Below are 13,765 nucleotides of genomic sequence, written 5' to 3'. Positions count from 1 at the left end.
TCCTTTAAGACAGTGACAGGCATCTCCAGCCGTACCCACAACATAAAGGCAGAGCTCAATCCTATTAGACCGAAACCGCTCAATGTCTCATCCTGTCTGTTCAACACCTGTTCTTCCAGTGATCTATTCCCCGCTATCGGGACATGTGTAGCATTTGTGTATACATCCAACCCGAGGGTGGAATCTTTTAATATCCTACTGCTGAGCCAGCAAGACAAGGGTCTGTACAGGATTAGAATAACTTTCTTCCAAAAACAGCGCCACACTTGTCCGTGGGTGGTACTTGGTACTGCATCTCAGCTATAAATATGAAAGCCTTCAGCTCACCTCTCCAGTCATGTGCACGGATTCTTTCCTGGCCCGATGATAGACGTAAGTAACAGGAAGAAGGAAGAAGCTTCATCCAGCACTGCTAAAAAGCTACATTTTATTGAAATTCATTAAAGGAGTACTCCGGAACAGAAAAACTTATCCCAAGTATTGGGGATGAGTGTCAGATCGCGGCAAATCCGACAGCTGGGACCACCGTGATCTCCTGCATGGCACCCCAGCTCTCATTTTACGAAGCAGTGGCCAACATGTTCCCTCTATGTGGAGCCGGAGAGACCCGAGTGCAGCGTTCCGGCTCTCCCATAGAGCTGCATGGAGGGGACGTGTCAGCCAACACTTAGTTCGGTGGTTGACATGCCCCATTCAAAGGGAGAGCCGGGGCGCCGTACGGAAGATCGGGTGGGTCCCAGTGGTCAAACCCCTTGCGATCTGACACTTATTCCACATCCCAAATTTTTCTATCCTGGTGTTCTCCTTTAAAACAAGTTCACATGATGGACATCACACCACTGTCCTTAACGACCGCCAAACACGTTTCGAGCCCATGCGCTCGAAACGTGTCCGACTTGAAGAACGTAGGGGGTCCTAGCAGTCTGACCCTTCGCAATCTGACACACCCCACATCCCAAATGTTTCTATCCCGGTGATCTCCTTTAAAACAAGTTCACATGATGGACATCACACCACCATGGTTCACGAACGTCAGACAAGTCTCCGGGAGAGAAAACTTTGGGATAAATGGCATGACATTATAAAGTATAAATTAGCTGGATAAAGAGTGGTGTCTACAGGCCCTATGAGATGATGAGAGCCTCCTTTAATTCTACAGAACAAAAAGGTTTTGTAGTTGACCATTGACACCTGGTCAGGACTACAGAATAAATGGTGTGGATTAAAAGATTACATAACTAGGGTGAGAAATTACAAAGTATAGATTGGATGGATAAAGAGTGAATTGGATGGATACCCTATGACACAATGGGAGCCTTCTTTAACTCGAGAGAAGAAAAAGGTTTTGCGGTTGGCCATTGACACCTGGTCAACCTCAGCAGTCCTACGCCAAAACTATCGAATAACTGCCAAGGGGTGCCATAAGTAGGGTAAAAATTATACAGTATAGATAAACTGGATAAAGAGTGATGTCTAACGGCCCTAACGGCCCACAAAGTGGTTGAAGCTACACTACTGCCCCATCATCATGACGCTGCCGCCACACATTGTACCCCTCGTGTCAATGTCCCGGATCTCCGACCTCCACCATCGTTTCCACAGTCAGATACACTCGACACTAAGCTCCGCCAAATAACTCCACTACATCTTGGATAATTATTTTGAGCTTTCAGCCAGGAAGTTCTTTTGAAAAGCTTCCAAAAATGACAGCAATGCAAAACAAAGCGAAACGCGTTGCACCCAGCCGAACAATAAAAGAGATCTTCCATTTTATGGGACATGACAGACAACCTGCAAGATCCTGCAGACGTGTTTATACAATGTAAACTTGCCCGTAAAACGTAAATGAGCAATACAAGATAAACTTCCAGATTACATGAAATCACATTATCCCGGCCTTCTCTCGGCGAAGAAATGAGGCGTGTACACCATTAGGAAGCCAAGCTGTGAGCTCCATGGTCATACGTAGAGGGTTATTTGATGCCCCCTACCCTACTGTGGCCGTGATCACCCATTTTCTTGAGGCAGTGGTCTCGAACTTTGACCCTCCAGATTTAGCAAAACTTCAACTCCCAGTATGCCCGGACAGCCAACGGCTGTCCGGGCATGCTGGGAGTTGAAGTTTTGCAACATCCGGAGGGCCAAAGTTTGAGAACACTGCCTTAAAGGGGTACTCCACCCCAAGACTTCTTATCCCCTATCCTTTGGATAGGGATAAGATGTAATATCAGGGAGCGGGGTGGTGGTCCGGCCTCTAGGAAAAGCGATCTCTTGGCTGGTGCCATGGCGTTCTGAACACGGTAGCTTGGACGTCAGGCCACACCCGTCCATTCATGTCAATGGGAGAGTGCCTGACGGCTAGTACATAGCCCTTGCACCTTCTCCCATAAACGTGAATGGAGGGGACGTGACGGCTGTGGTTGCCCGTCATGTGGGACGGATCGGTGTGTTTGCTCGGTGCACCGGATGACTAGGGTGCCGCAGCAGAGATCGTGGAGGGGTCCCAGCAGCGAACCCCCTCCGATCAGACATCTTATTCCCTATCCTGGTTTGGGGATAAGATGTCTAATAAGAGTTCCCCTTTAAGGGAACCATCACATGACGCACACTGTAATATATTGGATATATACGTCTTGCACCTTGTTCAAGGGATCAGGACCACACAGTGCACGTGTCACATGACTCAGTCCCCATCCGGATGGAGTGGTCCCCAACTTGTAGCTCTCCAGCTGTTTCTTCAGTCGTCAAAGCATGCTGGGAATTATACATTTAGCAATAAAAATCTTGTACAATTTTCGGATGATCCTCAGGGTATTTTAGAACAATAATGAACTATAGACTCTCGTCGAAATCTCTGCAGCCCAGTCCGGCCACTTCCTCCCCTAGATAGGAATTCTGTTATAATGCCGGCCTAGGGAAAACACTTCTATCTGCTCCCTAGGGGTATCGAGCTGCGAATGTGCACTAGTGATAAAAGCAAAACAGGTCCACAAGGGAGATCAGTCAAAAAGGACTGAAAAAATACAACGTTCACAGAAGGAAAAATAATTTGCTTCAAGTAGAGAAAGAAAAATCAAGGTCAAAGAGATATATCACATTGCTTATCCTGTACTGATCCTGAGTTATATCCTGTATTATACTCCAGAGCTGTACTCTCTATTCTGCTGGTGAGGTCACTGTGTACATACATTACATTACTTATCCTGTACTGATCCTGAGTTATATCCTGTATTATACTCCAGAGCTGTACTCTCTATTCTGCTGGTGAGGTCACTGTGTACATACATTACATTACTTATCCTGTACTGATCCTGAGTTATATCCTGTATTATACCCCAGAGCTGTACTCACTATTCTGCTGGTGAGGTCACTGTGTACATACATTACATTACTTATCCTGTACTGATCCTGAGTTATATCCTGTATTATACCCCAGAGCTGTACTCACTATTCTGCTGGTGAGGTCACTGTGTACATACATTACATTACTTATCCTGAACTGATCCTGAGTTATATCCTGTATTATACTCCAGAGCTGCACTCACTATTCTGTTGGTGCAATCAATAAGTGACTCAAAAGTATGAGCTTATGTAGAATGCCACCATAAAAATGTGTTACACTGTGGAGTTCTCCTTTAAACCCTCATGATGTGGACTGAATGCGATTCGGATCCCCCATTATAACCACTGACACAGAATTTTTCCTATCTCCCATAAATACTTTTTCGCGCTTAACACAGAACCCCGGAGACTGGCGCTAAGCCATATCAATCCGTATTAACTCTATTTAAAGGACTCACTTAGCCAAAAATAATATTTAATTCAGAATAAGCCTTGGGATATACGCACTGTCTATCATAGCCGCTCAGCGCCGCTCTAAATACCTCCCAAAACGGGAGACGATTTGCCGGGCTGCATATATATATATATATATATATAGATATAAATAATTCCCCGTAACAATAACCGGGGCATATCTGTAATAGTTGGGACTCATTCCATGTGAGAGAGTCTTTCCCATGCTACCAGCTTAATCATATGACCTACTGTGCAGCTTCATATGGCCGTGTGACCATGGAGTGGGCCTCTAAGTCACCAGGGACTCTATAAGACAGTGTTCTCCAGTCGGTAGCTCTCAAGCTTTTGAAAAACTACAATTCCCAGAATGCCCCTCCAGCCGAAGTAGAGAAATAGTGGAGGAAATAATTGACTCACACCAACTTACTCCATGTGAAAGAGTCTTTCCCATGATGTCAGCTTAAAGGGGTACTCCCGTGGAAAAGGTTTTTTTTTTTTTTTTTTTTTTAAATCAACTGGTGCCAGAAAGTTAAACAGATTTGTAAACCACTTCTATTGAAAAATCTTAATCCTTCCAGTACTTATTAGGGGCTGTATACTACAGAGAAATCCAAAAAAGAAATGCATTTCCTCTGATGTCATGACCACTGTTCTCTATGTCTGCTGACCTCTGCTGTCCATTTTAGGAACTGTCCAGAGCAGCATATGTTTGCTATGGGGATTTTCTCCTGCTCTGGACAGTTCCTAAAATGGACAGCAGAGGTCAGCAGAGAGCACTGTGGTCATTACATCAGGGGAAATGCATTTCTTTTTTGGGATTTCTCTTTAGTATACAGCCCCTAAAAAGTACTGGAAGGATTTAAGATTTTTTAATAGAAGCGATTTACAAATCTGTTTAACTTTCTGGCACCAGTTGATTAAAAAAAAAAGGTTTCCACGGGAGTACCCCTTTAATCGTATGACCTATGGGTGAACTTTATATGGCCGTGTGACCATTAAGAGGACCTCTAAGTCACCAGGGACTCTCTAAGACAGTGTTCTCCAAACTACGGCTTTCCAGCCAATGGAAAACTACAACTACCCTGCCCTGAAAGTAGAGAAATAGTAGAGGAAACAATTGACACTATGACCTAATGTGCAACATGGTCTTGTGACCATCAAGAGGACCTCTAAGTCACCAGGGACTCTCTAAGATGATGTTCCACAGTTTGGGGCTCTCCAGGTATTGCAAAACTACAACACCCAGCGTGCTCCGACAGTAGAAGTAGAGAAGTAGTAAAGGAAACTATTGACCCTAACCAACTTACTCCATGTGAGAGAGTCTTTTAGAGAGTCCATACTACCAGCCTAATCTTATGACCTATTGTGCAACATGGTCTTGTGACCATCGAGAGGACCTCTAAGTCACCAGGGACTCTCTAAGACAGTGTTCTCCAGTCTGTGGCTCTCCATCTATTGCAAAACTACAACTCTCAGCATGCTCTGAAAGGTTTACTTCTATTTAAAAAATCTTAATCCTTCCAGTACTTATCAGCTGCTGTATGCTCCAGAGGAAGTTGTGTAGTTCTTTTCTGCCTGACCACAGTGCTCTCTGCTGACACCTCTGTCTATGTCAGGAACTGTCCAGAGCAGGAGAGGTTTGCTATGGGGATTTGCTCCTACTCTGGACAGTTCCTGACACGGACAGAGGTGTCAGCAGAGAGCACTGTGGTCAGACAGAAAGGAAATTCAAAAAGAAAAGAACTTCCTCTGTAGTATACAGCAGCTGATAAGTACTGGAAGGATTAAGATTTTTAAATAGAAGTAATTTACAAATCTGTTTAACTTTCTGGCACCAGTTGATTTAAAAAACAAAACAAAAGGTTTTCCACCGGAGTATCCCTTTAATATGCTTCTCAAGTGGACCTCTAAGTCACCAGGGACACTGCTCTCTGAACTGTGGCTTTCAAGGTATTACAGAACTACAACTCCCAGCATGCCCTGACAGCCAAAGTAGAGGAAACCATTGACATTCACCAACTTACTCCATGTGAGAGAGTCTTTTCCCATACTACCGGCTTTATCATAAGACCTACTGTGCAACATGGCCTGCTGACCATCAAGTGGATGCTGGGAGTTGTAGTTTTCCAACAGCTAGAGAGCCATGGATTGGGATACCCTGCTTTAGACTTTATATAGGGTCGTCAGTGGGTATCGGTTACCTTATCAAGTATTGCTTCTCGTAGGTCCCCTATTTGCATTCCTTAAAGGGGTACTCCGATGCAACTGGTGCCAGAAAGTTAAACATATTTGTAAATTACTTCTATTAAAAAATCTTAATCCTTCCAGTACTTATTAGCTACTGAATGCTACAGAGGAAATTCCTTTCTTTTTGGAACACTGATGACATCACGAGCACAGTGCTCTCTGCTGACATCTCTGTCCATTTTAGCAACCGTGCATAACAGATGTATGCTAAGGGCAGCATGGTGGCTTAGTGGTTAGCACTGCTGCCGTGCAGTGCTGGGGCCTTGGGTTCAAATCCCACTAAGGACAACAATAAATAAAGAGTTATTATTATTAATATAATGACGTCAGCAAAAAGAACTGTGCTCGTGATGTCATCAGAGAGAATTCCAAAAAGAAAAGATTTTCCTCAGCAGCTAATAAGTACAGGAAGGATTAAGAATTTTTAATAGAAGTAATTTACAAATCTGTTTAACTTTCTGGCACCAGTTGATTTAAAAGAAAAAAGGTTTTCACCGGAGTACCCCTTTAATCATCCATTGATAAATTACATCAAGGCCTCTATTTTATAAAGCTGACAACTTAGATGTAGTGTCCCTTTAAATCCTCACCATTACAAAATTCAATAGGCCTTTATGGCACCTTACAGACATTGGCACCCATTGACTGTACTTCATATTATAGGTCTATGCACCTGAAACCTCTTGATCAGCCTGCAGGTGACTCTCTAAGACTCTCTGAAACTACAACTCCCAGCATGCCCTGAAAGCTGTTGCAAAGCTACAGATCTCTGCATGCCTTTAACTATCAGAGCATGCTGGGAGTTATAGTTCTTCAACAGCTGGCGAGTCACAGCGAATTAGAAAACACTGCTTTAAGACTTTACAGCAGTGTTTCCCAAGCAGCATGCCTCCAGCTGTTGCAAAGCTACAACTCCCAACATGCCCGGACAGCCTTTGGCTGTCCGGGCATGCTGGGAGTTGTAGTTTTGCAACAGCCGGAGGCATACTAGCTGGGAAAACACAGTCTTATTACAGTACTTCGAACTATTACAGCATGCACTTGTACACTGTAGCCATCTACATCTATCCCCGGGATCCTAATCTACATAATCGGATCTAAATCTTGCGCCCTTATAAGGTGTTATTTATTTAGTCGCTTTTATTTTTTTTATTTTTTTTTAATGGAGATAATAAGTCTCTCTCCAACATCATTATACAGAACCGGGAGGCAATAATCAGATTATAAAAAAAATAAAAAAATAAGAAATAATTAAATAAAAACGAATCCGAGAACATCTATCGCCCTCTGTTGGCCACAGATGGTACTGCAACTAAAAAATCTCAATAAATAGGATTTTGGTTTATTTTTTTTCTTCTTTTGATAAAAAAAAAAAGGGACACAATTCATATATATATATATATATATATATATATATATATATATATATGTATGTATATATGGAACCCGCAACTCTATAATGTCTATAGGGGGGCGGCTATATGTAGGCATACCTTAATTCCTAATTTTGGAGATTGACAATGAGAGCTTTATGAATGCCCAGGCCCTAATGTCCCCATCACTTATTTTGCTATTATAAAATTATGGAAAAAAAAATAATAATTTCGACCAGCGCTAGAAACATTCACTTGGCTCCAGCAGGTAACAGGCATTTTTCGCCTGGGGAAAGACAAGGGTGGAGTATGTTTATCATATCCCTTATGTAATGAGCCATGTTAAAATACCATTAAAGTGCATGAGAATTCTTGGGGCCTGGAAGGAAAGGGGGGGGGGGGGAGGAAGGAAAAAAAAGTATTGTGCTATTTCTTGTGATTATTGCACTGGAAAAGTCATTTTTGTTCAGGACTGCTGCTGCAGAACCTCTTGGTTGTGCTTTGTGCTGTGGCTTTGGTAAATAAAGGTAAGGAGCTGGCAGTGATTGACGAGGGCAGAGCTCAGATTATAACCAGAGCCATAGACGTAGAAGATACAGTAAGTTGGCAATGGGTGCCAATGCCTGTAAGGTGCCATAAAGGCCTCTTGAAATTTTGTAATGGCGAAGGATTTAAAGGGACAGTATGGAAGGAGGCGCTGAGGTCATTCATAAATGGGAAATGTTATAATAATGGATATAAAGTAGAATATACATATATATATATATATATATATATATATATATATATATATATATACACACACACACACACACATTATAAAATGTATAAATACATTATACATATATATATATATATATATATATATATATATATATATAGGTATTGTCTCATGCAGTTTTCTTCAACCCGCATCTCTTCAGCAGTTGCAAAACTACAACTCCCAGCATGGCCTGACAGCCGGATTGTGAAGACAACAGACCACGGTGTCTACAGCTGTTGCAAAAACTTGTAGTTTTGCAACAGCTGGAGGCACCCTGGTTGAGAAACACTGCAGTAGACACTCACCAATGACCCTTTAAGACTGAGATGTCCAATCAGCCGTTGCCAAACTACAACTCCCAGCATGCCCCAAGCAGTCAACGGCTGTCCGGACATGCTGGGAGTTGCAGTTTTGCAACAGCTGGAGGCACCCTGCTTGGGAAACACTGCAATAGACGTTTACCAATGGCCCTACAAGGCTGTGGTGTCCAACCAACTGTTGCAAAACTACAACTCCCAGCATGGCCTGACAGCCGGATTGTGAAGACATCAGACCACAGTGTCTCCAGCTGTTGCAAAAACTTGTAGTTTTGCAACAGCTGGAGGCACCCTGGTTGAGAAACACTGCAATAGACACTCACCAATGACCCTTTAAGACTGAGATGTCAAATCAGCCGTTGCCAAACTACAACTCCCAGCATGCCCCAAGCAGTCAACGGCTGTCCGGGCATGCTGGGAGTCGCAGTTTTGCAACAGCTGGAGGCACCCTGCTTGGGAAACACTGCAATAGACGTTTACCAATGGCCCTACAAGGCTGTGGTGTCCAACCAACTGTTGCAAAACTACAACTCCCAGCATGCCCGGACAGCCTTTGGCTGTCCGGGCATGCTGGGAGTTGTAGTTTTGCACCAGCCCGAGTGCAGCAGGTCGGACACCCTTTCTAGAACGTCCATTGGCACCAGCAGCGTTCTCCAGCTTGTGACTCTCCCAACTGTTATAACACTACAACTCCCAGCATGCCATGACCGCCCCAAATTTGAGAAACAATAGAGGAAACAATGGACTCCCTACAATGACTTTACCACGGTTATTGTCTACTACAGTGTGACTGCAATTCAACAAGACTACAACTCCCAGTCTTTTAGCACGATGGGGGTGGTTGTTGTATTTTTGAAACAGCGGACAAGCCCAAATTCTGGATATGCAACTACCAGCCCTTGCTTGTGACTGTCAGGCCATGCTGGGAGTTGTAGTTTCACACTCTTACCACGAGTATATGATAAGCAGAAGCCTATTAGATGCCGACACACTGCGCCGCTTCCCAGCTCTGCCATTACACGCTGTTAACCCCTTCTAACCCAAGGAGATGTGAGCCGAACCCTAGACCTCCAGAAAAGATCCCCTACGGCTCGATTAACCCTTTACTGTAATGTTTCCCTTTAACCAGAGGTTACCGCGAGGTCCACGGCCGAGCCAGCGAGGGGTTAATCCCGTCACCACCAGGAGAGCTAACAGTGCATTGCAAAATTTCTCTTGGCTGCAAGTCAATTTCCAGAATACATTCTGTATTTGCTTCAATTTTTTTTTCTCGCTCTCTCTATTTCTCGCTTTCGTGTGTGTAAGTTACCAAACCACCAGTACCCACTTGCCTTCTGATGCCATGAGAGGGGGGGCATGCTGCCCCCCCCCCTCCCCATAACGTTGCTATGCAACCACAGCCACTAACGGAGTCCATGCCAACTGGACCACGGCCACCAACACAGTGCCAGATGGACCTCTATATTATCAGCAGCTACAGAGGGGGGGGGGGGGGGGTATGAAGACTTTTGCAATAGGTTGTTACACATTCCAAGTAACATGGGGGGGGGGGCAGATAGGTGGGCAACATGGGCATCTGGGGAATAATCAGTCCTATGACTGTGCGGGTGATGACTAGTGGAGGCTGAGGGGGTTGGGGGTTGAGTTTCAAAATATGCCTCAGCCAGCTGTAGCATGCTGGGAGTTGTAGTTCCTCAACAGCAGAAGTAAAGGGTTAAAGTTTCTAAAAAAAAAATAAAAAAAAATTGGGGGTTGATTTACATCTATATATTTCCAAAGTGTTTGCAAAAGTTTTCAAAACTTTCTAAAAATAGTTGTTTCCCAAAGCTCTTAAGCAGTTGCAGAACTACCGCAATTGGAACTGGGAATTGTAGTTCTTCAACAGGGGGGGGGGGGGGGGGGGGAGGATAAACTTTGGTTGTTTTTTTTATTTTTTAGTTTTTTTTTTTATATTTCCAAAGTGTGTGCAGAAGTTTCTAAAAGTTTTAATTATTTTTATATTTTTTTGTAAGTTTCCAAAGGCTCTCTCCAGCTGTTGCAAAACTATAAACCATACCCCGCTGGGAGTTGTAGTTCTTCAACAGGGGAGAAAATAAAGTTTAAAAATATGTATATATATATATATATATATATATATATATATATATATAATTTTTTTTCTTTTTTTCTTTTTTTTTATATTCCCAAAGTGTTTGTCAAAGTTTTCAGAACTTCCTAAAAGTGTTTTCTAAAAAGTTGCCAAAAGCTCTCCAGCTGTTGCAAAACTACTATACCCGTTGCGAGTTGTAGTTCTTCAACAGGATGGTGGGGGGGGGGGGGTTGAATTAGGTTCATGGGGTGCAACAAGGTTCAGTGAAGTCAATGGTGTCCCTATAGAAAGAGGCCAATAGGTTTTTACTATAGACCACCGGTAGGCACTCCAGCTGTAGCAGTGCATGCTGGGAGTTATGGTTCTGCTACTGCTGGAGAGCAGCATTCTGCAACCTGTTACTTCCAGTATGTTACAGATCAGTGTTCCCTGACCTGCGGCTGTGCAGCTGGTGCAAAACTACAACTCCCATAATGCCTGGACAGCCGGAGGCACACAAACAACAAAACATTGCCATAGACATATATACACATACTATAGACATCTACCACTCACAGGACATCTAGAATGGGAAAATTCACGTACTCGCCCAGTGCTCACGTCCGGGGGCTGAGTGGGGGCACTTACTTTCAGAGGTGAAAGGAGGGGGAAGAAAATCAATTTTGTAAACTTCCTTGGCAAAATACTCCTCGTCAGTCCTCTCCTTTTCGCAGACGATGGCCCTCTGGTTGGCTTTCTCCTGCAGCAGGTCCCTAGTGCTATTGTAGATGGCAATGACATCCTGAGACACCTCCTCAGGCTCCGGGTAATCTTCTGGGGGGCTATTGAGCTTGAGTTTACTGAGGATCTGCCCCCTGATGGCCTCGATCCGCTTTCGGGTAAACTGGTCCATGTCTAGGGTACTGCAGGTAGACAGGCTGAGGGCCAGCAAGGCCAGGTCCAGGGTGAGGAACATGCTCAGGAGACAAGAAGAATAGTGCATCTTGACTTGGATTCTTCAAATCCAACAAACAGGACACCGAACAGATACAATGTATCTATATTTACAAATAATTACAATAACAGCAACGTGCAACAACAGCAAAAGTCAAATAAAAATAATAATAATAATAGTAAACTCAACAGAATGCAAAATAAGGCTCCTCTAAAGTCTTTTAAAAAAAATTAAATTTTGTGAAGTTTTTAAACTTTCCAAAAAGTTTTTTTTTAAAGATTCCCAAAGTTTCTAAAAGTTGTTTTTAAAAAAGAAAAAAAAAAAGTTTTTAAAGTTTCCAAAAAGTTTGTAAAGTTTTTAAAAAGTTTCTAAAAAAAAAAAAAAAAAGTTTGTTTTTTAAAGTTTTCCAAGAATTGTCAAAAAAAATGTTTCTAAACGCTTCCATACAAGTTGTCCGTGCAAGATTCTAAAAGTTGCCTAAAGTTCCCAAAGTGTAAGAAAGTTTTATAGAAGGGCATGTAAGGATAGTACTGGTATAGGATGGGGTGCAGGCTGAGCGGCAGTCCATGGAGGGTGCAGTCATGTAGGTGATGATCAGCAGAGCTCCCGATCACCTCCAGACCCCAGCTCGAGCGCACATAGACTGGTGCAGGAGCTCCTGGGGGCTGACTGAGAAGGCTGGAGATCTGACGTGTCGTGCAGGCTGCATCCAGGCGGCAGCTTCCCCTCCAGTGTGTGCTCAGCGCTCGGGCTGCTCTCTCCTCCTAGCTGGCGGCTCCGGATGCTGCACACTCCGTTATGAGGCGCACGCTCAGCCCCATGTGTGACGTTCGGCCCCGGGACACTGCCAGCAGATAACATCACACTCACATTTATAAGGTCTCCCCGCACCACGTGCTGCGCTGCCACTCAGTGACGTGGGGGGTGGACGACCGGAGCCCAGTGCCAGAGAGGAGCGAGTGTGCCCGGGGGGGAATCCTGAGCTGTGCCCCGGGGGGAATCCTGAGCTGTGCCCCGGGGGGAATCCTGAGCTGTGCCCCGGGGGGAATCCTGAGCTGTGCCCGGGGGGAATCCTGAGCTGTGCCCGGGGAGAATCCTGAGCTGTGCCCGGGGGGGAATCCTGAGCTGTGCCCCGGGGGGAATCCTGAGCTGTGCCCCGGGGGGAATCCTGAGCTGTGCCCCGGGGGGAATCCTGAGCTGTGCCCAAGGGGGAATCCTGAGCTGTGCCCAAGGGGGAATCCTGAGCTGTGCCCCGGGGGAATCCTGAGCTGTGCCCCGGGGGGAATCCTGAGCTGTGCCCCGGGGGGAATCCTGAGCTGTGCCCCGGGGGGAATCCTGAGCCGTGCCCGGGGAGAACCCTGAGCCGTACCCCGGGGGGAACCCTGAGCTGTGCCAAGGGGGGAATCCTGAGCTGTGCCCAGGGGGGAATCCTGAGCTGTGCCCAGGGGGTAATCCTGAGCTGTGCCCTGGGGGGGAATCCTGAGCTGTGCCCAGGGGGGAATCCTGAGCTGTGCCCTGGGGGGAATCCTGAGCTGTGCCCAGGGGGGAATCCTGAGCTGTGCCCAGGGAGGAATCCTGAGCTGTGCCCAGGGGGGAATCCTGAGCAGTGCCCAGGGGGGAATCCTGACCTGTGCCCGGGGAGAACCCTGAGCTGTGCCCCGGGGGGAATCCTGAACTGTGCCCGAGGAGAACCCTGAGCTGTGCCCAGGGGGAAAGACTAAGCAGTGCCCAGGGAGAACCCTGACCTGTGCCCGGGGAGAACCCTGAGCTGTGCCAGGAAGGAAGGGTGAGCTGTGCCAAGGAGAAGGGGAACCCTGAGCGTGCCCAAGGAGAACCATGAGCTGTGCCCGGTGGGAACCCTGAGCTGTGCCCGGGGGGAACCCTGCGCTGTGCCAGGAAGGAAGGCTGAGCTGTGCCCAGGAGAAGGGGAACCCTGAGTGTGCCCAAGGAAAACCCTGAGCTGTGCCATGGGGGGGAACCCTGAGCTGTGCCACGGGGGTAACCCTGAGCTGTGCCCGAGGAGAACCCTGAGCTGTGCCTGGGGGAACCCTGACCTGTGCCCAGGGGAACCCTGACCTGTGCCCGAGGAGAACCCTGTGCTTTGCCCAGGGGGAAAGACTAAGCCGTACCCGGGGAGAACCCTGAGCTGTGCCCGGGGAGAACCCTGAGCTGTGCCAGGGGAAAGACTGAGCTGTGCCCGGGGAGAACCCTGAGCTGTGCCAGGGGAAAGACTGAACTGTGCCT

At 45.9% G+C, this 13,765-nt stretch overlaps 1 protein-coding gene across 2 annotated transcripts in view; it reads right to left on the bottom strand.

Annotated features, from left to right (window-relative positions):
- The window catches only part of TGFB2 (transforming growth factor beta 2), a 126,424-nt gene extending 114,076 nt beyond the window's left edge, over positions 1-12,348 (bottom strand). Inside the window, exon 1 of one of the 2 annotated variants that reach the window (XM_056568356.1) lies at positions 11,173-12,348. In XM_056568356.1, the coding sequence (XP_056424331.1) occupies positions 11,173-11,569 (397 nt within the window). In that variant the 5' untranslated portion in view covers positions 11,570-12,348. The remainder of the gene's footprint in view (positions 1-11,172) is intronic. The other variant, XM_056568357.1, reaches the window with a different exon arrangement.
- Positions 12,349-13,765: the final 1,417 nt, after the last annotated feature.

Source organism: Hyla sarda, chromosome 3 (genome assembly GCF_029499605.1).
Source record: "Hyla sarda isolate aHylSar1 chromosome 3, aHylSar1.hap1, whole genome shotgun sequence".
In the NCBI taxonomy this organism is placed as follows: domain Eukaryota; kingdom Metazoa; phylum Chordata; class Amphibia; order Anura; family Hylidae; genus Hyla; species Hyla sarda.
This window is presented reverse-complemented; position numbering and strand designations above follow the sequence as displayed.